The sequence below is a fragment of the Mixophyes fleayi genome, chromosome 2 (genome assembly GCF_038048845.1).
Source record: "Mixophyes fleayi isolate aMixFle1 chromosome 2, aMixFle1.hap1, whole genome shotgun sequence".
In the NCBI taxonomy this organism is placed as follows: domain Eukaryota; kingdom Metazoa; phylum Chordata; class Amphibia; order Anura; family Limnodynastidae; genus Mixophyes; species Mixophyes fleayi.
Window position 1 is genome coordinate 294,626,550 of NC_134403.1, and position 27,077 is coordinate 294,653,626.

The following is a 27,077-nucleotide window of genomic DNA, read 5'->3' on the forward strand; positions in this document are numbered from 1 at the left end:
TAAATAAATGATGATGATGATACTTGCATTTCCACATCTGTATTTTAAATTGCACACATAAGATACTTGCAACCTTAAATCTGGAGTAAAGATGTGTGAAGAGCAAAGATACGTCAATCATCTTCATCAACTTTCACCTAACTTAAGGCAGAAAACTGACATCTCGTAGGTAAAGATTCAAAACGCATCTCAAAGGGGCATGCTTAACTTGTGAATGTGCACCTTTACCGTACTGCACTTGCATGCTAACACTCATGAAACTGTGATTAGAGACGCAAGTTCTGCGAGGGGGCAATTCATCAACTTTGCACCCAGACACATCTTTATGTAGCACAAATAATATTTAAATCCTAAAAATATAATCCATAAATGAGGAGATTTTTTTAACAATCATGGCTGTTTTAATGAGACCAAGGGGTATGTTTGAAAAAGTGGAGATTTTGCCTATAGCAGTCAATCAGATTCTATCATTCATTTATTTAGTGCATTCTACAAAATGACAGCTACAATCTGATTGGTTGCTATAGGCAACATCTCCACTTTTTCAAACCCGCAGTTTAGTAAATATACCCCCATAGAATGGACATTGATGGAATGAAAATGCCTCCTTCTCCAAGCATTCAATTCTTTTCTTCCCGGTGATATCAGGACTTATCAGCAAAAGGGAATGCTTATCCAATATCACATTAATAAACTGCCTAATGTGCAACAACAAGAATGCCACCTTTCTTAGTACCCGACTAAAATCAGTCTTTGAGTTTCCTGCCGCCATACTTTCTGTAGTCTGGAATGACTGTAACACAGCCAACATTTCCAACAATTTAGTCAGTGGTGGTATTGCTGCACCGATGTTATCATAGGCTAAATATAACCCCAAATGTCTTGTTTCTCCTTCGTATAAACTGTGCATGCTAAAAGAAAATTCCGCACAGAGTTTGGATGGCAGGTAAGTTAATGAGACACCTAAGTGGCGTAACAGACTAAATTGAAATTGAGAGTGGCTGATAGAAGCATCTAGTATTAGGTGAGGATTATGGGAAAACATTTCCTTTTATTACCTACTGATTAGAGACTTGTGTTTCTTGACATGCCGCTAAAGACATCTATCACAACCCTGTGAATCAGACTTCTCTTTTTTGTGTGCGTCTTACAAATAAGACAAGTGATGACGATTGTGCTTGCATTATCTATCCGTTTAAATGTACTTATTTAACAGGTTCTGCCCATTTAATGAGACAATTACAGTTAAACTGTTTCATTGTGGAAATCATAACAGAACTCATGAAACACAGCACGCTTAGATATGAAAAACACATGTGCTCAGATTTGATTCCCTTACTGAATACGTTTAGATCAGCACTGTTTGTTTCCTTCAAATAAGGTGTTTGTATGTGTTGCAAGAGGCTGTTTTATCTCATGAACTTCTATAGATATATATATATATATATATATATATATATATATATATATATATATATATATATATATGCTTATTGTTTATTAAGATTACAGCGTGTTGGGCATGTGCCTCTTAGAATTGTCAGGTAGCATTTGTAAGTCCACCAAATTTACTGTCCTGAGATTTGCAGTTGGTATGACCTGGCCTGTCTTGTGGTTCTGCTGCAGTCAGAAGCTCCGGTTTTACAGCATTAAATATTAACAACTGAGTATTAATAATGAAGGATGACAGCTCCTTAATTAGGCATTCCAAGGTTGTCTTTCGTCTTCCGCTTCTCTTTCAGGCAGTGTATATTCAACGGGGATTGGAGCGTTCTTTCAGCTTTCAGTCTCACTCAGACAAAAAATGGTCAGGGTCCTTTGTCCCTTAATGTCATAGATGGCATAGCGAATAATACTGTGGTATCATCTGCAGAATCTGAATCCTCCTCATCTATGTGAGCCGTGTACCGCACATTTGCTGGATGATATTCCTTGATCTTTGTGCTGTCGCAGAGTTTAGATTGGAAAGCCACCTGAAAAATTGAAAAACACAGAATTGAGATTACGGCTACAGTCCAATTTAATCTGCTTTATTCATCAGCTTTTTCTGCTGTTGATCAAGGTGCTGCTGGTGTCCGACAAAATATATTTAAACTGGTTTATATTAAAAATCAGGTTTGTTTTAGTTAATAATAAGTTCTGTTACTTTAACTGAAAATGACAATTAGGAATGTGAAATGAATAGTAAATGTGTTATTGTGTAATGCCACTAAAACCACAAATATCCCTTAGGAGGAAAAAGTTAGTGTTTTCTTGTTAACATCCAAATCCTAAAGATGGTTAATGATTATTATTTATTTATTTATAAGGCGCCACAGATTCCGTAACCCCGGATACAGAAGCAAGTAACAAATAGATTAGGTAATACACATAAGTAGCATAGATAAGTGTGAGTAACGCTATGGGGATCACAGAGTGATAGAGAGGACAGGTGGGGGGAGGTGAGTCTGGTGAGAACAGACATCATTGTGGATAGAGTCAATTTGGTCTTTAAAATAGGTGGCAAAGACAAGAGCAGTGATAGACAAGGGGAGAGAAGGTGGGGGTAGACACAGTAGATATTGGTAGCAAAGAGGCATTGGGGTTTATTGGGCAGGGAGGAGATGAGGGATTTGAAATAGGTTTGTTTGGCAAGAGAGAGGGCAGAAGAGTAGGAAGGAAGGATGAATTTACCAATGGAGTAGGATTCCTCCATTGGCGTTTGAAAGAACGAGATTACTTTTGGAGGAGAGGAGTAAGAGGAGAATGGCAGAGACTAAATGGGATGGCGGGGGCAGCAGTATTAAGGGCAACAGAGAGTGTGCAGTTGTAAAGAGAGACAGCAGCATTGGGGCATGAGAGGGAAGAAATGGGAGCGAGAAGGGGTTTGAGGGAGGATGCAAAGATGATGGAGTCAGTGCTGTTGATGGGACACTGTGTGACCGACTTTGGGTGGGAGGGGGTGGGCAAGGGGTAAAGAGAGGGTAAAGATAAGGAGATTGTGTTCAGAGAGGGGGAAGACAGAATTGGAGAAGTTGTAGATGTCACAGAGATAGCAGAACACTAGGTCCAGGTACTGACCATCACGGTGTGTGGCAGAGGTTTTCCATTGGAAGAGGCCACAGGTGAAAGTGAGAGTTAGAAGCTTAGAGGCAGAGGTAGTAATAGGCTGGTAGAGATGTTAAAATCACTGATAATCACAGTAGGAAGATCAGAATAGTGGAAATGGGAAAGCCAGAAGGCAAAGTTATCAAGAAATTGTGAGAAAGGGCCATGGGGACGATAGATGACAGCAACATGAAGGTGGAAAGCGGAGAAAGGGTGGTGGAGTGAAATTCAAAGGAGGAGAAAGAGAGGGAGGGTTTTGGTGGGATCCCAGGATGGGGAGTATGGTAGAAGGAGAGACCCTCATGGGAGAGTGCAGCAGGGGAAGCAGTATCAGAGGGGGAGATCCACATTTCAATAAGGGCTAGGAGACCAAAGCAATGGAAGAGGAAGTGGGAGTGAGGTTATTGCAGACAGATCTTGCATTCCTGAGTGCGCAGGTCAAGGGAAGGTATGTGAGAGGAAGGATGGGAATAAGGTTGGCGGGATTGTAAGCTCGGTGGGGGGACAAGGTAATATGTGGTGGAGGAGGGAGCAACAGCGTATAGAGGGTGATTGATGAATGAATGGTTAATGAATGATACCCCCATCTACAGCAAAGCAGGCATTCACTAGAAAAGCACAGAGATTAAGGAAGCTGCACCTCTACACACTGAAGTGACAAAACATTAAATAAAATAAACCAAGAAATGAAGTTATAAATACACCTGGATTAGAATATTAATAGTATTTTAAAAACTTTAGTGGTAGTGCTAGAGTTCAGTAAAAGGTACAAGCATGCTAGTCAAATTTTCCTTGCTCTCCTTCCGGGAGATTTTTCTTTTAAAAAAATACATATAACTGCCTCACACTTTAGAGTGGACCTGACATTGCAACATAAAACCACAACTTCATCTTTTATACATCAATGTGAACTTGTTTAGTTGACAGAGTGATTTATTCAGCACATTTTTCTTTTTAAACTACAAAATACATAGAGTATACATTGGAGGCAAGTTACAAAAGTGCACCGAATTCCGGGCAGGTCTCCCGGACTCCCGGGAGAGTATGCCATTCTCATGCATCCTGCCCACTCCATAAAAGTGAAGTGGATGGGATGACGGTCACCATGACGCGATTCGCCACAAATCACTTAATTTTGGAACATTCTCCTGTGATTAAATGATGCAATTGCGTTGTAGGTGTGGAGCCAAAATGATGTGATTCGATGCACTCCACCCCCCTTCACATTCGCACTTTACCTCCCGTCCAGGACCCCCAGGAGGTGAGAAAAAAAAGGTAGGAAACTATGCAGTAAATGTTCCCATATTTCTGATAGATGTTTAGCATTGCATTTAAATATGCTATTGTTTTATGTAAGACTGGGCACCTCTGCACACCACAAATAGGTTTAGTTTAATTTCAGGTCTTTGTAGATGTCTCTGTAAACTAGATGTGCATTTAGGATTGCAGGTAGGCACATAAATTGCAAGAGGCACAAAAGTGTAAACTCACACCACTTCACAGCCATATGTCATTAAACAAAACATTTCAGTTTCTCTCCAAGAATAGTGCTCAGTTTATAAAAAAAGGCTAAAATCATGAAAGTGAGGGACAGTCTTTACTACATGTGGGATTTTTCTGCATGTTAATATTTTTAGAACAGGCAAAGTGCAAACAGAAATTCCTCACTTTGCTTTATTACTACTGGAGGGTAACAAATAATCCCCCCTCCCCCCCCCCCCCCCCCAATTAAAAGTATAGGATAAGACATGATTTCTACCAGCTCTGAGCTGGTCTGTGTGCTTCACATACCCAAACGTGTTGGAAGAAATCTAGGCTCACCAATTCAAAAAGAGGTGTGTGACATCACTAAAGACAATTTTACACCGTGTCTCGGATGTTTTGCATCTCAAAATTGCACGCAGGAAGTCGGCTGTGCATTGGAAGATAAAAACTTAACTCAAATATTTTCAGTTCTGATAAGTTTCTACATATATGTGTAAAGCGCTACGGAATATGTTGGCGCTATATAAATAAATGATGATGATGATGATATACGTATGTAAGCATTATTAGTAGCTCATAAAGCAATTTGTATATTAGGTATAGAGATCCTTTTAAAAAAAGCACCACATTATAATAATTATTGCAATTATAAGTTAATTAGCAGCTTTTTATTTCAACACAACTGATTCTCTTTTCTAAGGGTTAGAAAAAGTTTAAAAATATGAATGTTTTCCAGTAACATATCAGGCTGAGCAGGGAAATGAATTTGCTGATAGAGAACAGTCACATAAAATCTGACCTGCTTAAATGAACATAAAATTGCTTCCAAAACCATAGTAACAAGAACAGAAAATAAACCGTAGAAGCAATAATGAAGGGAGAACTAAACAAAATAACGTAAATGAGGTTTCTTTGTAATTAACTCATTATTGCTCCAGCACTTCCAGATGCAGCTTAAGGTTTTCAAAATATTTCATAAGAGCAAGAAGAAAATAAAAGACATTATTTATTTTATTTCATAGTGCAGGTTTTCAGTGATCGCAGGTAGGTGATAAATATTTTGAACCTTACGGTAAAAATATCCTTCATGGATTCACTGACATCAAGGGGAAAATTCAATTAACGATGTTCAGCTACACACATTGCCACCTATTATATTAAGGAATCTCTGCTCAATTTTCTACGCACCTTTATGGAGTGCAAGTAAAAATGAATGTACTGGGCAGCCTGTCAGCTTCTAACCAATATAGAGCTCTGCTTTTGTAGTAGTAGTGAGACCCAGGGGCGAAACTAATCCCCCCACAGGAGACCCCCCACACTCACAGGGCCCAAACATGACAACCTCCGAGCCCAACGAAAAGAGCAGAGCAGAATCCGCTCCAGAGCGGCACATGTGGTGGCTGTGCATGCTCAGAAGAAGCTCAAACATAAAAAGCTATGCACAGACTATACAAGACAATGGAAATACACTTGCTTGCACATAACAGCTGCTGAACATGACAAGAAAAGTGGCACTGAGCAGTAGAATATAAATTAGGCAGGAGTTTCAATATAAATTAGGCAGTTGGAGGTGCCCAATCAACTGGCCACCACACAATCCAAAACTGGACTAAAATGACCCCAAAAAAACGTGATTAGAGAACTACTCAAGGACCATCTGTCCTAACATTTCCTGGGGTTCCTCCCAAACATAACACTACAGTTCCACTTTATCCAGGGACAACACAGGCTGTGACAAGACATCAAGCAAAACAATATCTCATCTTAACATTGCCATGTATCTTTTCTTTATCTTGTTTTCGTTTAAATTCCCATTCCACCTCTTGTCTTTTTGTCCATATATATATATATATATATATATATATATATATATATATATATATATATTTATTTTGTAAAGTCATTTATATAGAAGCAGGAAAAAGACAACAACCTACATCTACCCCTACTGACCTGATCTGGATTCAATGGATGGGGTTGCATTTGAGTGTTTTCCTTTAAAGAGGGGATGGTGAGAGCACCCTGTGCTTATATATATATATATATATATATATATCTATATATATATATATATATATAGTCGCAAAGGGAGTGGTTTACCACAGGCCTCTAATAGTGGAATTAGCTATGGTGCTAACTGTCTGCAGGCAAAAGGCTGCAGACCAAGTTATATACAGGTGTAGCACTGTGCTTAAGTTCAGTAATGTACATGTGGTAAAGTAAATGTAAAAAAGTGATTTACTTGCATGCTTTAACATGTTTGTATCCACAGAGCTGATAGGGGTGGCTGTGCTGATTAGGCGTTACAGAACACCTGAGGAGCCATCCTTTAAAGATAAGGTGGGAGTGTCGCCTGTCAGTCATACAAGCCTGTGGGAGGAGACATGTGTATTTAATCCTGAGTTGTGCTATTGTTAGAGGTGACTGACGCTGAACCAGTTGGCCAGTCAGTAGTGAGCTGGGCTATGTCTAGTTAGTGTTTCGGGTCACCAGGAGGTGCAAGTAAAAGGTAGTTGCTTGCTGGTGTCATCCTGACGGAAGTTGTGTAATTTATTGTGATGAAAACAATAAATATATTTGATTTACAAAAAAAAGTTTCGTGTTGCTGATGTCTACTGGGTATTCTTGCAACAGAAGGTGACAAAAGTGCCAAGAGAAGGGTGCGGTTTTGTTACAAAATATATATATATATATATATATATATATATATATATATATATATATACACACACACACAGTGTTCAAAGCAAAGTGGAAATTTAGATGAGGCAGTACGGAAAATATAAATCAATGGAGTCTGATAGTTTTGCAATGAAGGCAGTAGGAGAAGTGCCAGCATACCACTGTAGAGACCATATATATATATATATATTGAAAAAGAAGGGAAGCTTTCAAAAATAGAAGGGTTACTGGTGCATTTTTATCAATTAACAAAATGCAAAGTGAATGAACAGAAGAGAAATCTGAATCAAATCAGTATTTGGTGTCACCACCCTTTGTCTTCAAAACAGCATCAATTCTTCTAGGTACACTGCACACAGTTTTTGAAGGCACTCGTCAGGTAGGTTGTTCTAAACATCTTGGAGAACTACCCACAGATTTTCTCTGGATGTAAGCTTGTTCAAATCCTTCTGTCTCTTCATGTAATCCCAGACAGACTCGATAATATTGAGATCAGGAATCTGTGGGGGCCAGATCATAATTTCCAGGACTCCTTGTTCTTCTTTACTCTGAAGATAGTTCGTAATGACATTGGCTGTATGTTTAGGGTTGTTGTCCTGATGCAGAATCAATTTTAAGCCAATCAGACGCCTCTCTGATGGTATTGCATGATGGATAAGTACCAGCCTGTATTTCTCAGCATTGAGGACACCATTAATACTGACCAAATCCCCAACTCCATTTGCTGAAATGCAGCCTAAACTGCAAGGAACCTCCACCATGCTTCACTGTTGCTGGCAGACACTCGTTATTGTACAGTAAAATTTTGACTCACCTGCTGCCATTTTTCTGCACCCCAGTTTCTATGTTTTCATGCATAGTTGAGTCACTTGGTCTTGTTTCCACATCAAAGGTATAGCATTTTCTGTTGCAATTCTTCCATAAAGACCACTTCTGGCCAGACTTCTCCGAACAGTAGATGGGTGTATCTGGGTCCCACTGTTTTTTTCCAGTTCTGAGCTGATGGCACTGCTGGACATCTTACGATTTCGACGGGAAGTAAGCATGATGCGTCTTTCATCTGATGCACTAAGTTTCCTTGGCAGACCACTGCATCTACGGTCCTCAACGTTATCTGTTTCTTTGTGCTTCTTCAAAAGAGCTTGAACAGCACATCTTGAAACCCCAGTCTGCTTTGAAATCTTTGCTTGGGAGAGACCTTGCAGATGCAGTTTACCTACCTCGTGTCTTGTTGCTGTGCTCAATCTTGCCATGGTGTATGACCTTTGATATGAAACTGTCTTCCACAACCTCAACTTTGCAGCAGAGTTAGGCTGTTCCTCACCCAGTTTTAAGCCTCCTACACTGTTTCTGTTTCAGTTAATGACTGTGTTTCAACCAACATATGAAAATGATGATCATTATCACCTGTTTGGTATGATTGGTTAACCATACAACTGACTCATCAGGGGCGGGCTGGGCTGGGGGGCATCGGGCCGCTCAGTCTGACAGCTATTTGGGCCGGGCCGCCGCTACCCCACCCCCCCGTTGAATACAATATTTATTGAAAATTACAAGCGGCCGCATCACAAGACATGCGATGCGGCCGCGTCAGCGCTCAGAGCGGCCACATCGCGTGTCATTGTACAAAATCCCTGACTTTGTGCAAGTATACCTAGAAGAATTGATACTGTTTTGAAGCAAAGGGAGGTCACACCAAATATTGTTTTGACTTAGACTTCTCTTCTGTTCATTCACTCTGCATTTTGTTAAGTGATAAAGATAAACTATTAACACTTCTATTTTGGAAAGCATTCTTACTTTGCAGCGTTTGTACCACACCTGGCAAAAACTTTTGCACAGTATTGTGTGTATATATATATATATATATATATACACACACCTCCTCATCATCCCCTTCACTCTCCCACTCACTTCCACCGCCTGTGTTTGTGATGCTTCTACTTAGTCACTCTAGGGAAATCCTAATATCCTAATTGCCATGCATTGTTCCTCTGCCCACCTGCCACAGCAGGACTTGAGGCGGGCCCCCTGCTGTGGTCATGACCAGCCGGTTGACTCCAAACGTGAGCTTGATGTAAACTATTGTCATTCATCATTTGCATACATGAAATCAACTTACCAAAATCAGGTTGCCTATTGTTGGAGGGGCCCTGATAATAACCCAGTACACCCAAAGCTGATAATCCTTCATCCTTCAGAAACCATACATTTGGCATTTTTTATATTTGTATAATAGGTATCATTGGATACAATAGTGAGTTCTCTCTTAAGCTGTCTGTTAATCAAAATATTTTAAATGAAGAGTTGAAACAAATTTGTCTTTTATTTTTCATACTAATTCATAGCTGACCTCTATCTTCTCTAGCTCTTGTAAAATATATAGCTCATTATTATATTTAGCTAGTTTTTGCAATCTCGAAATCTGCCACAATATGGTTTGCTATTCTCTTGGGCTATAAGTGTGCAATCTTAGTCATTACGGATTTCTATTTCACACATCGAGGCTCCCCTTTCTCAAGCTACGAAAAAGCGTTTAGGGGGCTGCTGTTGCTTTAAAAGGAGCATGGAAATGCTCTGGATGCGCTCCAAGACACACGGGCCCCAGCCGACGAGGAGGCTGTGATGCTTTGCACTTAGCACTTCAAGCTACAAGATTCTGCCACATGCTGATAACCTGCTGCTTGAATTACCACTTGCCAGTCTGAAGCACACAAATATCTGCTGTAGTGTATGTGTTGTCATATGTTATTTCTTTACACTCTGAGTCACGGGCATCAGCGTCTGTCATACGATAGCATTCATTTTCTGACAATGTTCACCTTCCCTGCTAAACACAAGTTCTGCCTTCCCCAGGCTTGTCTTTATCTGCTGACTCAAAATTAACTTGGGGTGTCTGCTCCTTGAATTGCTCTGTAATTATTTCAAGCACTCTTCGCACAATCTTCCTTCTGTAGCGAGCGTGAAACAGATGCTGTCTATGGAGATTCTCCCAAAACCCTTTAGTTCTCAATGGATCTGAGCTTTTTCTTGTAGAACAGAAACTGAGAGCAATTAACAGTATTTAATCTCGATCACTAGAGTGAATTTCAAGGTCATCATTTACACAGGGCTTTTCCGTTTTCAAACTTTTTATTTTTAATTGTATTTCTTTTTTCAATTGCTGCACAACTCCTTTTGTTACAAAGGAATGCAAAATAGATAGGATATCCTTGTTTGATTATAAAATTAGTGTGACAAACTAATAATGCACACATGCACTCACAATTATTTTACAGTAGTACAGTAACTTGTGAAACCCAACAGTCCACAAATAAATCAAATATACTTAATGGCAGAGCTGGATTATAGGTGGGGAACTCAGGGAGCTAGCCCTGTGATCCCCAAAGAACTGGGTTCCCCACAAACTAACTGGCTGCTGTGCTGCAAAATGGCGACATTAGTTGGGTTGAGGATGGCTCTGCTCATGAGGGGCTCATGAGGGAGCTTACAATCTAGTGGGAAAAGGGCAGTAGACAAGTGGGGCGAGTGTGGGTCAGAGTGAAGATTGGAAAAGTAACAAGGGTGTACAAGTGAGAGTAGAATAGGTGGGAGTAGAAGTTGGTTTTAAGAGAGAGTTTACATATTTGAAGGCTGGGGAGAGTCTTAACAGGAAAGGTAGAGAATTCCATAGGTTTTGTAGGAAAGAGTCAGAGTTGGTTATAAGAAAGGAGGCGCAAAGCAAGTCAGAGGCAGATCTATGAGGGCATTGAGGAAGAGTATTTCAAGATGACTTTTAAGATGTATGAAGGGGTGGTGTCATTAATGGATTTGAAGGTGAGTAATTTCAATTGGATTCTGGAGGCTATTGTAAGCAGGGTTAGACATTTGCAGAGTGATGCGTCGGATGTGGAGTAACAAGAGAGAAATATCAGTTTTGCTGCAGCATTTAAGATGGATTAAAGCAAGAACAGATAGATAAGAGGAATACCAGATAGGAGGAGATTGCAGCAGTTAAAGTGGGAGATGATGAGAGAATGAAAAGAGTTTTGATTACATCTTGTGTAGTAAAAGGCTGTGTTTTAGAAATATTTTAAAAGTGGAGGTGTCAGGACTGAGTAAGAGATAGGATGCAAAGAGTAAAGCAGAGTTTGCAGACAAGTGTGACATCAAAACAGTGAGCTTGAGAGGCTCAGAAAATTGCACAAGATAGTAGAGAAGGTGGATGGTTAGTGGAGGAAAAGTAGATTTAGGTGTCAAAGGCAGCACCGGCAAATAGTGCAGTACAGTAGCCCCAACGGAAAAACGGTGTCAGTAGCCTTTCCTGGGGAATTATTAAGAGGATCAGCTCAGTTAAACTTTAGTGTTTAACCAGGAGTAGTCCTTTAAGTAAATTAATTTGAACTTATTGAAATTATTCAACATCACTCATCTTCACTATGGTGTTGTTGTCAGAACATAATTTACAAACTCATCATATTCATAGATCTATGAATCATCATTATCATTTATTTATACAGCTCCAGCAAATTCTGTAGTGCTTCACAATTGGGAACAAACACAGTAATAAAACAACAATAATGGATAATACAAACAGACAAACGTAAGAATGTCCTGCTCACAACCTTACAATCTATGGGATAGATGTGCACCCTACATAACCTGTGTTTGTGGACATAATGTAGATGAATTATGTTTTTAATGAGCGACTCTTAAGGCCTACATGCTCCATGATTCATTTACCCAGGAAACAGTGCTCCGCTCTTTTTGATCACACTCATTGATTTAAGTCATTATTTTATAATCAGTTCCTTAATTTAGTCAATTGCTTCATTCAGCTAAGGTAATTCAATAGGGAACTATGGGTCTGATTGATCAAAGAGTGAAAAGCCATGTTGTTGGCAAAAACAGTCATTTTCACTGACCATAGGTCCTTTTTACGTTTTACCAGATACATCTTTTAATAAATAAAGGTTTTTGTTTTCTATTTTTTTTACAAAAAATTACACATTAATGAAACAGGAAGACTTCCAGTCTCACTGCCCATGAGCGAGCCGGCAAACTGCCCCACACATGTGCACATATGAAGAGACTGGTGAATCGGTAAGAATACCCTTGCAGCTTTGGGCCAGTGTTACCGAGGCAGCTGCCATGGTAATATTCTTAAATTACGGCAGTGGTTTTTAATCAGTGCAATCTTATTACCATGATCAGAGGAGAATTCATATGTAGGCCCCAAAGTTGGAAAAACAAAAGCAGGGGACTCAGAAAAACTGTCATCCGGTTCTACGTTAGCTTTTTATTTATTTATTACACAGTCACTTGGGCACTAAGTATTTAACAAACAAAAAACAAAAAACAGGTTTCCTCTCTTCTACAAGAAAATCAGAAGCTGGCCATGTATGTATGTCATCACAATAATGTGAAGCACTTAGCACCAACTCTCTCCAACTCCTCCTCCACCCAGAAATCAGGGTGTACGTCATGGAATACCCTACCGTCCCTCATTCAGCAGGCGAAGGAAAGAAAAAATCTGAATAAAAAATGAATATTTCTGAAGCTTCTCCTAGGCCATGTTTATGTCCAGTTCCGCAGGGACAGTGTAGGAAGGCCACATGCCTCCCACCAGTTCAGCATCAGTGGTATACGTTAGAATTAGCAGAATATGGAACTCTTCAATCTAACAGACTAAATTCTTCCAACAGCCATTAGCACAGGACTACACAATCTACTCTTACAAATCTGTGCATTGCAATATTATTAATACATACTGGGGGAATTTAGTAGTAAACAAAACTTCTGTATTGCCATACCACACAGTTTAATCAATGCAGTTCAATGCTGTGGGGTTTCACTGTTTGTCCCTGGACCAATAGAACTAAATCTTTTGCAGATCCTTTCATTACTGACAGAGTTAGGGAGAGAAAATTGCTTGAACCTTTTTTCATTCAATCCTGGCAAGAAGATAACCATTAAACAAAATTCCATTCTGTGAGCATGCTAGTCAGTCTTTCATCTTGGCTCATCGCTTTTATTCCCTACATGTGCCTAGAAACAGACTGAGCCGGACCACACAGCTCGGCTGACTTTCTCACTTTTGCCTGTGCTGCTATCAAAGCGAGGAGATTAACTCATTGATGTCTGACCAGTTTCAGTTAGATGGAGGTCAGAGCTGAACACTACGCAAGGTCACAGCCATTTAAGAATGACTACCTTTCAACAACACATTGTTTTTATGTAATAAATGGGAATAACACTGTATATCTAAGAAACCAAATAATCTCCTACAATTCTAGAGACAGGTTCCTTTTTTTTTTACCCTGATGACAGATTTGGCCTCCCCATACTCCAAGACAACAAGAACAAAGTCATGTTTATAGATAAGCTAATAAGTAAGTGCACAGTAATAATTAATACAAATTACACATAAACAAATACATTGCTATATAGAAGTCATGGCCAAAAGTGCTGCTGGAACATATTTAGTATACATGGGCTGTAATGTTTAAAGTTATGCCCTGATTACAGATATTTTTTGAATAATAAAATATAAGAATGGGAGATCCTTCACAGTTAGCATGTTGCATCCTTTTGTCGACTGCTCCTGTCTGTTCATATGAGTGTGTCTAACAAGCCTATCAGTAAACTGAGAACTTATTATACATTGGTTTATTTATTTTTTTGTTGTAAGGACAGATGGGGATTTAAGTTATTGTGGAGCATACTGTCGGAGTACAAAAGAAGTGTACATTTTAAGAATTATGCAGGACCTATTCATTTCCCGCTTTTACACGTAAAGTATCATTTAATTCTTCATGTTTTTGCACTATTGTGACCAAAAAGGACTTTTCATGTCTGTTATTTCCCCATATAAAGTACATGCGGGACACAAAAAGTCCTATTAAATAAATTTCGTGCAATGAATTGTTATCACCTCAATCTACTCACCACACTTTGGGAAGTGAAAAGATTCAGGGAAAGTGGGATAAAAGCACAAATGTGCTTGAATCCCACTGTAATCCACAATTAATGTGTATGTTGTTACTTTCTTGATTCCATCCAAACAACTTATCCCTGGTACGTCTTCACCAGGTCAAGTTGTTTGGATGGAAACTACTGAAGGGGCCTATTTTGTTAAAAATCTTTTGGCAATGAAGAGTATATAGTGTGAAGTGAAATAGACCCTATCAATGCCAAAATCATCTGTTTTCAACAGCAATAGGGCTGAATTAATAATTGAGCAGAGCCCTCCCCACAACTAGCCCCAGCATTAGACAGCATGGGCTACTTTACATAAGCAAGTGTTTCCCAAGTCATAATATAAATCAAGCCCCAGGCTGGTTAGCCCAGGCTTGTTGCCTCAAAAAAACACCCTCAACTGCGCGTTATGAGCACCCGCTGCTTAATGACTTTGACCTGAGAGCCCCATCAGTTGCTCAGACAATTACAGGTGTTTCCCATCATACCCACTTGTGATTGGCTAGTGGCTTAGGGATGTCCTGCTGAATTCAGATCACAGTCATTTAGCAGCAGGTGCTCATAGCGAGCATCAGCTTTATTTATTTTTTTCAATTGGATTAAAAAGATAGAAGAATATCTTATTGATTTACTTCTGTCCTTACCCTGCAGCTCAAAGCATGAGGGTCGGTGGCAGGGAAATGACGAGAAAAGAGAGGGAGTATTTTTTAGGGGATTGCAAAAAAGGAGTTATATGAGCCATTGCAAACACTGCCAAATTGGCCATCGATGTCCATATCACACTGCCAGTTTCTAATTGGCCAATTAAACACTTATGAGACCCTCAAAATCTAGCAGGGTGCCCTTCATTGATACAGGACATCAGATGCCACAGCAGTAGTGGGCAACCTGTTAGATTTTGATGGCCACTAGTTGGGCACTAGTGATATAGCCGCAAAACGATACCATATAATCCCAAAGTGCCACCTAGTCCCAGGATACTCATCTACTCCGTGCCATTGCTGTTCTCTCGTGCACTGTGGGTCTCCTCTCAATTCCTTCTGTCAGTGTTACTGAGCAGCCTTGTAATAGGTCACAGTGATTTTTTTCAAGGTGAATTAGAAATAGCTGGAATACATTACAAAAAATTAAGCTGTAACCAATGATAACTGGTGAGTGAAGCTCACTTTTGATGAGCTCCACTGAATGGGTGACTGTACGACATGGTTGTGGGAGTCAGAATTTATATGTTTATAATTAATAAGAAAATAAAAGTCTGTGCACCGATTCCTCTCTGTGTGGCATTGTCGTTTCCAGACTTTTCCAGAATTAGGCATGTAGAGAGAATATAAGAATACAAAGGTGGACAGTGGTGAAAGACAACAATGACATATCTCTGCTAGAATATCACAGAAAAACCCAATTAAATAAAATAAAATTAGTCAGTACTTTATTAAGTTTTAGGTGTGTGAAAGCCATGTTTTAGCACATAATAGCTTTGAAAAAAATCATTATCTTATGCACCTCAGTGTAATGTTTCCATAATAAAATTATGGTAACTTCCATGTTCAAATAAATGAATTGGCAATTTGCATATAATAACTAAACTCCTAGTATAAAACTACCATACATTCGTAGAAGTGCAAAAAACAACGACATATCCAATCAGAGCGCAGACATAATTCGTTTGTTATTAACCCACACGGTCTTCCTTCTTTCTGGAAATCATACCAGACATACTATTAAATGCCTCAGCTCCCATCTTCACTGTAACAGGAATTAAACAACTATTTAAATTATATTGAGCAAAATTTATGGAAAAAACTATAAAAGAAAATGCACATTAATTATCTACAAGAATGTCACTGAAATCAGTTGGATTGTTCAACGACAGAGCTAGTACAATTAGGCTCCTTTATTTAAAAACGTTTATTTCAAGGAGTTATAGAATGTGTATTTATTACACATTTTAGACATAGATAGATCCCCGTGGAGTTTTTCATTGTAAAAAGCCCAACCGGAGGAAAGGATTTGCTATGAATATTCTGTTACTCTAAGTGGATATTAGATTTTTTAAAAACATTTACAAGCCTCTGTGCATTTAAATTGGACACAGCTTTTTAATGAGACACAAAAGCAGAGGAAATAATGATTTATGGGTAGTCCAGTAGCATAGGGTTAACAGGCTTAATTCTCCAGATGGGGAAGACAGTGGAATATAATTATTTATCACTCAGCGCAGATGGAAGTAGGATGAATTCTTACCAAAGAAAGATTTAACCCATTCAGCGACAAGAAAAGTACGCCACAAAATTGCAAAACTACAGATGTCAACAATACATTCAGATAGAGATTGTACAGAGTCTTAGGACTCCCTTTTTGGCTCAGAGCAGTACCATATGTATTCTTCCTCTTCTCATTATTACTTAGTATTACTATTAGTAATTAATATTAGTAATACCGAGCCGAAATGCACCTTTCTTTGATCTCTTCCAACGGTACATGCTAAGAGTACACTATTCCCTATATAGCATTTCACCTTTGTTTATTCTCAAGGATGCTGTGATTTCAACTAATTTCCGTTAATGTGGACAGCCACCCAAATTATTAATTGTGTTATGAAATTTCATATTCCATACCGTTTCACAAATTATAGACATTTTTCAGTTACTATTTAGCTATCAACAGTATGTCTAGCCGAGCTTGGCAAATAGTAGGTAACGTATATTCTGTCAGAAGTAAAACTGGTTTGCATAAACATTTAAAGCATATTTATGAATATTATACTCATGGAGAGTACACCTGAGAGTAGAGCTCCCGAATGCACATTGGTAGCGGTGAGTGTTGGAGTGAATGTGGGTGACACATACACATCTACCCACACATCACTGAGATTCTACCACGATCATACATATCTAAAAAAACAGAACCCATTTTCGTTCTGGTGATGCTCTTCAGAACAAAAATGGGTCATTCTGAAGAGCTCAGTGACTTCAAGCGTGGTACTGTGATAGGACGCCACTTTTGCAATAAGATGGTTCGCGAAATTTCATCTCTGCTGGATATTCCTCAGTCAACTGTAAGTGATATTATTAGAAAGAGGAAGCGTTTAGGGACAACAGCAACTAAGCCATGAAGCGGAAGACCACGTAAAATCACAGATTAGGGTCAACAACTGCTAAGGCGCATGGTGCGTAAAAGTTGCCAACGCTCTGCTGATTCCATAACGGAGTTCTGAACATCCACTGGCATTAATGTAAGCAAAAAAATTGTGCGGTGGGAGCTTAATGGAATGGGTTTCCATGGCCGAGCAACTGCATGCAAGTCTCACATCACCAAGACCAATGCCAAGCATCGTATGGAGTGGTGTATAACACACCGACACTGGACTGTGAAGCAGTGAAAATGTGTTCTGTGGAGTGACGAATCACGCTTCTCTGTTTGGCAGTCAGATGGGTGAGTTTTGGTTTGGCCGATGCCGGGAGAACGTTACCTGCCTGACTGCATTATGCATTAAGTTTGGTGAAGGATGGATAATGGTATGGGGCTGTTTTTCAGGGTTTGGGCTAGGCCCCTTATCTCTAATGAAGGGTAATCTTAATGCTACATCATACCAAGTTGTGATACAAAAAAAATGTTTCGGCAGCACTGTATACAATACAGCACCGCTGTGGACGCTTATTTGACAGCGCCGCGGCTGCTGTATAGTACAGTGCCGTATGTAGAAGCACTTTGTTAGCGGAGGGGAGGGGTTTCTGGAGACCCAGAACCCCCCCTGCGTGCGCCACTGCGGTTTGTGACACAGTGCTATATAAAATGCAAGTCCCAAACTTCTGCATAAAATTGCTATTTCCTGATAGTGAACATATGTCTCACAAGTCAATCTTATGAATGTAGACTGCACTGTTCTGAATGGTTTGAACATTTCTCTTTGAGGGACAAAGGAATAAATATACAATATTTTTATTCTGATAAATTGTATTATAGAAAGGTATAACTGAAGTTTAAAACATTAAGATTTTTATTATCTAAAATCCCAGTATTATCACTCACACCTGTTAACACAACTTAGATCACAAAAATGGAGGAAGAATGATGTAGCAAATACAATACATCTGCTCAGCCAATTAAAAGACAGCAACTAAATGCCTAAAAGAATGTGATTTAAGCGATTTTGACCGTGGACCGAGTGTTGATGGGTTGGTTTTAGTATCTCAGAAACTGCTGATCTCTGCGATCCTGAGATTTACATGCACAACAGAGAGTTTACAGAGAATGGTACACAAAGAAAAAAACATCCAGGGAGCGGCTGTGCTGTAGGCGAAAATGCCTTGTTAATGAGAGAGGTCAGAAGAGAATGGTCAGACTGGTTCAGGTTGACAGGAAGGCAACATTAACTCAAATAAACATCCATTACAACTGTGGTATGCAGAAGAGTATCTCTGAATGCACAGTACGTCAAACCTTGAAGTGGCAGCATAAGTCTACATCGGGTTCCACTCTTGTCAGCTAAGAACAAGAAACTGAGGCTACTGTGGGCCCAGGATTACTAAAATTGGACAGATGAAGATTGGAAAAATGTCATCTGGTTTGACGAATCTCGATATCTGCTGAGACATGCAGATGTTGGGGTCAGAATTTGGTGTAAACAACATGAATACATCTTGTCTTGTGTCAACAGTGCCGGCTGGTGGTGGTGGTTTATGGGCCTCTTCTTGGCACACAGAGGCCCCTTAATAACAATTGAGCATCATTTAAATACCGCAGCCTATCTCAGTATTGTGCTGACTTGGGTAGACTGTGGTCAGAAAGGAATGCCCATCTTATTATAGCTAGTTCCAGCAGGATAACGAGCCATGATGCAAAGCACATGTAAACTCAAGCCAGCTCCCCAGTGAAATCTATATTTGAATCTGTACTTCTGATGGTTAAACAGCTACAAAAATCAGCTGGATGAGCCAGGGGAGGGCTGGCAAATATTATCCTGGTGGCAACATTCCACTCAACAACCTATTAAGAACATTTTAAAGGTAAAAAATGCAGGTGGGCCAGTGACTCAGCCCAAGGTAGCCCACTTTGGAACTGGCCCAGAGGGCAGATGCCCCCTGCTCGCCAGCCCAGCCTGCCCCTGGGCGGAGCAGAATCCTAAGATATGAGAAGTTCAAAAGATAACCCTAGATAAATAAATGGTTCAGCTTCACATCTCGAAAGAAGCAAATGGTGGAGGATGTTAGATATGTGTTGAATTTGCTAATATTGTATTATAAAAACTTCATTTTTCCCAATACTGTTAAAATAGGTCTCTGTTATCTATAGACCAGTGGCGCAGGCCATTGGCACAATTATATTTTAAACCTGTATGTATAGTTACATAGAAGTACATTGATTGATACTGAATACATCTGAATTTTGCAAGCATTTTTGAAAGTCATTGTATTATTATTAAATGTATCAATGGAATGGGAGGGGCTCAGATGCAATGGGGGAGCAGTCAAATACAAAGGGGTCATGGCCATGTCAAGCTAGAGTGTGTGATTTCCTCAAGCACTGAAGCACTTGGCAGCCCCAAACTATGGTCCCATTCATGAAAAATACCCCAGTATTGCCTTGCGCACCTGTCTCCCAACAGTCCAATCAAGACAAAGGTCCTGACTGTTCAGGCACAGGACAGTCCCCTCAAATCGGGACCGTGCTGCCTAAATTAGAACAGATAGGAGGTATGCTATAAGGTAATCATATACTACTTTACACTTATCACTGTCATTAATCATTGTGAGACATACCCATTCCAAAACTTGTTTGTCTTTACTCTCAACTCTACCTTTCCTCTCGTGATCTCTCTCCCTCCCTTCTTTCCAGGGTATCCGCATGCCTCTCTGCCATCTCCTCCTGGATGTCCTCTAGATTTCTTAAACTCAATCTTGCTAAAACTGAACTCATTGTCTTTCCTCCCTCTCGTACCTCCTTCCCCTCTGACCTCTCCATCACTGTTGACAACTCATCTATCTCCCCTGTTCCCCAACTCCGCTGCCTAGGTGTCATCCTCGACTCCTCTCTCTCCTTTGCCCCTCACATTCACTCTCTCGCCAAATCCTGCCGTTTCCAGCTTCGCAACATTGCCCGCATTCGGCCCTTCCTCTCCCAGGATGCCACCAAATCTCTCGTCCACTCTCTGATTATCTCCCGCTTGGACTACTGCAACCTTCTCCTTATCGGCCTCCCCCTCTCTCATCTCGCTCCCCTTAGATCTGTACTTAACGCCGCTGCTAGGCTTATTTTCCTCTCTCGCCGTTCCACCTCTGTATCCCCACTCTACCAAGCCCTTCACTGGCTCCCCTTCCCCTACAGAATCCTTTTCAAGCTCCTCACTCTGACTTACAAGGCCCTCGCCAACTCCACTGCTCCCTACATCTCTAACCTTATCTCTATTCACACTCCCTCCCGCTCACTGCGATCGTCCAACGATCGTCGCCTCTCTTCCCCTCTGATTACCTCCTCTCACGCACGTATCCAAGACTTCACCTGCGCCGCTCCCCTCCATTGGAACAAGCTCCCCCGCTCCATCAGAACTTCCCCTAATCTGTCCTCTTTCAAACGAACATTAAAAACCCACCTTTTCCTTAGAGCCTTCCAGTCTCATGCCTAAACTCCCACCGGTCGGCTACCTCTCTTTCTCATCCCTTCTTCCCTTCTCCCCCTTCCTCCCGTCTCTCCGTCTCATCCATGTGTCTGTCTGTCTTCCCCTCCCTTTAGATTGTTCGCTCCTTTGAGCAGGGCTCTCCTACCTTCTGTTTCCATCACTTTTAACTGCGCTATCCAGCTACTCAGCTCACCTCCTCTCAGTCCCTCTGCCCTCTGTCTCCTCTCGCTTCTCTCCGCTCCCCTCAGTGACTCTCAACCTGTCATCCGTGCCCACCCTCTTGGGCCATAGTTACCTGCCTGTACTCACTTTTCCCCTCCCTCCCTCTCTTTCATGCTGTGCCTGAGCCCCCCAGAGTTATAGTGCTTACTGTTACTTGTACTGTGCTGTTTCACCTTGTACTGTGCCATTGTTTGTCCTTGTACGGCGCTACGGATACTTTGTGGCGCCCTATAAATAAAAATTAATAATAATAATAATAATAATAATAATACTGTACTGCCTGTAAACCTTAACAAGTTAGTATGGTCACCACCAGAGACCTGAGAAGGCTGCATTCATTTACTGGGATATCATTCACCGGCTCATGTGACTTTTGGTATTAGCCAATTAAGTCGTTGCAGCTGCGAGCAAACTGTGGTGTCTCTGCTCTATATGTAGCTGTATATATTTATGAATTTGTGTAACCTGTCTACTATGAAGTTATTAAGGCTTAACTGGCCTACTTGTTCTTTTGCCATTTGCACGTTGAAAATAAAGGACAGATCCACCAGTGCTTTCTAAAGTGCACATTCATTTCTATTATTACTTTAATAATTCATGGAAGCCGTTTTCCAACAAAATTAAGGAGGATTTGCGAAAGTGTAATAATGCACCCCTGCAATACATTTCTTTCTGTGTAATTGCTCTTAGTTATTTGCCTTTCATATACATAGGTGGATGCTCTGCTTTTGGGAATTGTCCTTATAAAATCACTCTGTCTGTGGTTTTGCAGAATTGAGGATGCAGCTGGAATGCGCATGGTGGAAGTAGAAAAACATCACATCAAAGTCCTGTCTACTGCAGCTTCCAGATTAACCCTTTCTATAAATGAAAAGTTTTCTCCTAATACCGTTCTAGCCTCATTAATGTTTCAAATGAGGAGACAATCTGTTTTTATTACATGTCCAAATCTATGTGTATTTGTACGCATATAAATGCGCTTACATGCATGAAATGCACCTGGATGGTAAAAGGAGCCATTCCATTAGAAGTACAGTATGACTCCTGATTACCAACACCTCCTGAGCGTCTGTAGAAAACCAATCCTCCTGCTGGGAGTGAGGATCTGTGACTGCACATTAAACAAAGAATGGTCCTGTAAATGCGATCTCTCAACTACTTGAATCTTATTGAAATTTAATGCCATGCAAAAGAAACGTTGTTCATAATTCCAGACCACATTAGCTAGGAACACCCCAATCCTTCATCATGCAACATTTTTCACCCTGCAGACGTTGGTAGATTGATGCGCAAATCCTTCAACTTCCAGTAAAAACTGAAGCACTATCTCAAAAATAGGGGTATGATGTCACAAAACAGCACATGCTCTGCCAGGGCACATTTTTTTCAAGCTCATAGATGACAATTATTGAATTTTTGTTTCTAACATAAATGATCTTCCTTTTATATATTATCATCCAAAACAGAGATTTCTGGGTTTTACATATGAGTTACTCCTGGAGCAAACACCAACAGACTGTATTATATTGTGAAATACAGTAATTACAAACAGTATCTTGAAAAGAATATGTTATACATGTCAGATGCTCACCCTCAGCGATGCCATTGTCAGCTGGCTCCGAGTTTCCTTGTCTAATACAAAAACAAATGCATTGGCCAGCCCATGCAGTGGAGCGCTCATCACATGCAGCAATGTAAGGAGGAACATAGGCTGACTTGGGTAGAAGGCATTATGGAGTCTAAAAGAAAAAACAAATTCATATATAAGACACAAGAGAATATTGACACAAAAAAACCCAAACCTCTGGGAATAAATTGCAGTATGTACATATTCTTGTTAGCTAGCGAGTTCCCGAGACTAGTTAGTGTGATTTCTTGTTGCTTTTCCATCATTGCTTCATTGTTTACAGTCTAAATTTCAGTCCAGAAACTTCAAAAAGATGTTACTAAGCCTCTTAAGCAATTCATATATATATATATATATATATATATATATATATATATATATATATATATATATCATCATCATCATCATCATCATTTATTTATATAGCGCCACTAATTCCGCAGCGCTGTACAGAGAACTCATTCACATCAGTCCCTGCCCCATTGGGCTTACAGTCTAAATTCCCTAACATACAGACATGGACAGGCAAACACACACACAGACAGAGACAGAGACAGAGACTAGGGTCAATTTTTTTTTTTTTTTTTTTTTTGCAGCTAATTAACCTACCAGTATGTTTTTGGAGTGTGGGAGGAAACCGGAGCACCCGGAGGAAACCCACGCAAACACGGGGAGAACATACAAACTCCTCACAGATAAGGCCGTGGTCGGGAATTGAACTCATGACCCCAGTGCTGTAAGGCAAATGTGCTAACCACTACGCCACCGTGCTGCCCTATATATATATATAGTGATGCGAGCAAAAAAAAAAGTGAGCGTAACTTTTTACTTTTTAGTAATGGTAAAAAAAGCGCATCCGCAATGTTCTTAGGAGCTTTGCAGATAACTGAATCCAGCACCACTGGACTCCTACTCTATTATAGGTCACAGCTAAAATCCTCTGAAAATATAATTAAAGAAGTAATGCCATGAACAATGAGGTGTGTTTTTCTTAACATAAATCACTGTGGCAGCCTGTAAGAAGCTATTGTTATTAAACATTTTCCTTTGTTTCTTCAGGCTGTTATTGATTATGTATAAACTTTCTACACTCTCAAGTGACTACCGTGGCAACCACAGTTACATGGCACATGTAGCAATAAAGAGAGAGGTAATGGAACAATCATCTGCGCTTTATGTAGTGTAAAACTCTCCCCCCCCCCGCCTTCACATGGCATCTTGAGAGTCTGTGTATGTGACTAGCAGCCATACTTGTCTACAGAGAGATTTTGAAAAGGAGATAATAATTGTGGAAATACATCTTAGAGCTAAAAATGACTATTAGATGCATGCTTATGTAATTCCCCTTCCGAAGCAGTAAAGAAAAAACTTGAAACATAAGCAGGTGCGCACTTAGGGGGAAGAGGGAGGTGGGGTTTCTGGTGCCCAGAAACTACCCACTGCCCCCTTCTCCCTCCTCCAGACGCACTAATGTGGTGCTTCAAGAACTAGGCTGGGGCACAGAATACGTCCTGCCTCCAGGACCAGCCACCTTTCAGCAGGCAACTGTTGATTGTTGTGATCCTGTCCTCCACTGCTGTGTGCCCTCCCATCTCTCCCCCTGCACTAACAGCATGTGTGAAGATTGCAGCAGTGCCTACAGGAAGCTACAGCGCCACGAGGCAGAAGGTAAGTGGGGGAGAGGCTTTTAGTGTAAGTGTCGTGGGAGAGTGGCAAGAGGCTTTTAATGCAGTGTGGGTGGAGTTGTGATCAGGCGCGGGCTGGCAAACGTCAGCCCGAGGGGCGCACAGGCGGACATCATTGATGACGCGGCCGCATCGCGTGTCATGTGATGCGGCCCCCTGTGCCGCTGGTAATATTTAGCTAATATTGCATTAACGGGGGGCAGCCCAAACAGCAGTTAGACTGAGCGGCTCGATGCCCCCCTGCTCCCTGGCCCAGCCCGCCCCTGGTTGTGATGATAGGAGGTGAGATTGGGGGCTATTCATTTAATGGTGGTGGGAGCGATTTTCTTTTGTGGGGGCTATATATTTGCTGGGGGGGAATAATTAATTTAAAACTATGTTTGTAGTGGAGGCTTAATATAAAGTAGGGTGATGGGACTATTAATTTAATACTGGGATATTTTGGGGCTATTCATTGAACATGGGTCTGAGATTGGAGAAAAGGAGGGCCATTTATTAAATGTAAATACTAATTATTTTAATGCTGGGCTATTTGGGAGGTAATTGGTTTGTTTATTAAATGTGGATACTATTAATTTAATGTTTGGGCAGGTAGGGGAAAATAGGTGTATTTATTAAATGTGAATAGTAATAATGATATGTTGGGGCTGGCTAGGGAGATATAAACCTATATATTAATTGTGAATGCTTTTAATATCAGGCTGGTTGAAGAGAGGGAGGCCTTACAGGGGTAAGGAGACCCAGAAACCCCCCCTGCGTGCGCCACTGCCTTATATAAACATGGGTGTTTTTTATTTAATGTTCAGGATTGGTTAGGTAGAGGGAGGCTTAAAGTGTTCACTCATTGCTAAGTTTTCCATACTTCATGTATCTATACTTTTTCCAAATAAGGCCCCAACAATCCAGACAAGTAGCTGAGCACTCAAAAACTGGAGTACTGGAAGAAGTGCCAGGGCGCAGGGACTAAAGCAACACAAGACAGAAAGTGTAAGAGCCCAGTCACCCCTGTGATGGAGGGATGCAGCAGAGAATGCACCAGAGATTGTGCCAGAGCATACCTCTCTCTCTCTCTTTTCTCTCTCTCTCTCTATCCAAAGCTCTCCATTTCTCTCCTCACATTTGCTTCAAAACTACTTGAGCAATTTGTGTACATCTGCCTGACCCTCTTTTTCTCCACTCACTCGCTCCTCTGTAATCAGGCTTCCGCCCTCACCCCTCCAGACTACCCTTACAAAAATGACTAATGATAGCCTTATAGCCAAGTGAAAGGGTCACTTCTCCATACTCATTCCCCTTGAACTATCCGTTGCTTTCAATCAGTCAATGACTATCAGCTCCTTGACACTCATCACTCACTAGGCCTATGCAGCACTGTTCTCTCCTGGTTCAACTTTCTTTTTAATGCTCCATCAGTATTGCTACAACTAACACCTCCTCCCTTTCACTCCCTCTATCTGTTGGGGTTCCTCAAATTCTGTTTTCGGCCCTCTGCTTTTATATCTTTATACCTGTCTTCTCTGAGAAAAAATATGCTCCTTTGGTCTCCACTACAGTCTCTGTCCAGACAACACTCAAATACACCTCTCATTCCCTGACACTATCTGTTATCCCATGTCTCTAAGTGGCTCCCTGCCATCTCCACTTGGATGTCCCAATGCAATCTAAAGCTCAACATGTTCAAAACATTGCTTATCCTTTTCCACCCTTCAGGTGTCAATAGCCCTTCTCTAGTGTCCCTCATGATTGACAAGACCACTATATTTATGTCATCCTTGACTCTGCCCAAGCTTCACTCTCCATATCCAATTCCTTACACTGTCTTGTTGCCTCCTCCTTTGACACATTGACAGAATGTTTAACTCAGGATGTTACAAAAACCCTTATGCATTATTTCATTATCTCTTTATGTACTGCAACCTCCTGCTCTCTGGCCTAACCCTCACTCTTCTAGCCTCTCTAAAATCCTAAATGTCACAGCAAAACTGATCTTCTCACGCCACTTCCCATCCACTTCAAATCATACACTGGCTTTCCATTTCCTCCAGAATTAAACTAAAGCTTCTCACCCTCACTCTCAAAGCCCTCACCAACTCCTCACCTTCATACATCTCTGACCTCATAAGAAGATACATTCGTTCTCACCCTCTTCAGGGGTCCACGCAGGATTGTCAGGCCCCCCTGACCCAAAAAAAACCAAAAAGAAAACCCACGAGCGCATGCGCAGCAGCTCCGTTTCGGCAGCGCTGTCCTATACAATACAGCACCGCCACGGACACTTCTTTGACAGCGCCGCGGCTGCTGTATAGGACAATGCCGCTATGGTGGGCACTAGGTAAGTGCAGGGGGGGGGGTTTCTGGAGACTCAGAAACCCCCCCCCCCAGCGTGCGCCACTGCTCTTTGATCTTCCACCGACCTACGGTCCTCTCTAGTAACCACTCTCATTTTCCCCTCCAAGACACCTCCTATGTGACTCCCCACTTATGGAACACGATACCCAACCAGAACAGACTCTTCCCCCAACCTTCATTCTTATAAGTGTTCTCTCAAAAACCAACCTCTTTACTATAGCCTATGCTACCTACACCTGATAATATTCCCTCTGCATGCTCTACAGCTGCATTCCCATGTTCGTTCTGAGTCTCACTAGCTCCAATTGGCTCAGCTTTGCACTCACCCTCTAGACTGCAAGCTCTCGTGAGGGCCCGCTCTATC

The 27,077-nt window shown here is 40.9% G+C and overlaps 1 protein-coding gene across 2 annotated transcripts in view; it reads right to left on the reverse strand.

The window, feature by feature from the left end:
• Positions 1-1,481: 1,481 nt before the first annotated feature.
• Positions 1,482-27,077, reverse strand: part of LOC142139111 (uncharacterized) — a 441,344-nt gene continuing 415,748 nt past the window's right edge. For both annotated transcript variants that reach the window (XM_075196426.1, XM_075196427.1), the window contains 2 exons: positions 22,644-22,791; positions 1,482-1,973 (listed from right to left, as the gene is read on the reverse strand). In XM_075196426.1, the coding sequence (XP_075052527.1) occupies positions 1,809-1,973; positions 22,644-22,791 (313 nt within the window). In that variant the 3' untranslated portion in view covers positions 1,482-1,808. The remainder of the gene's footprint in view (positions 1,974-22,643; positions 22,792-27,077) is intronic.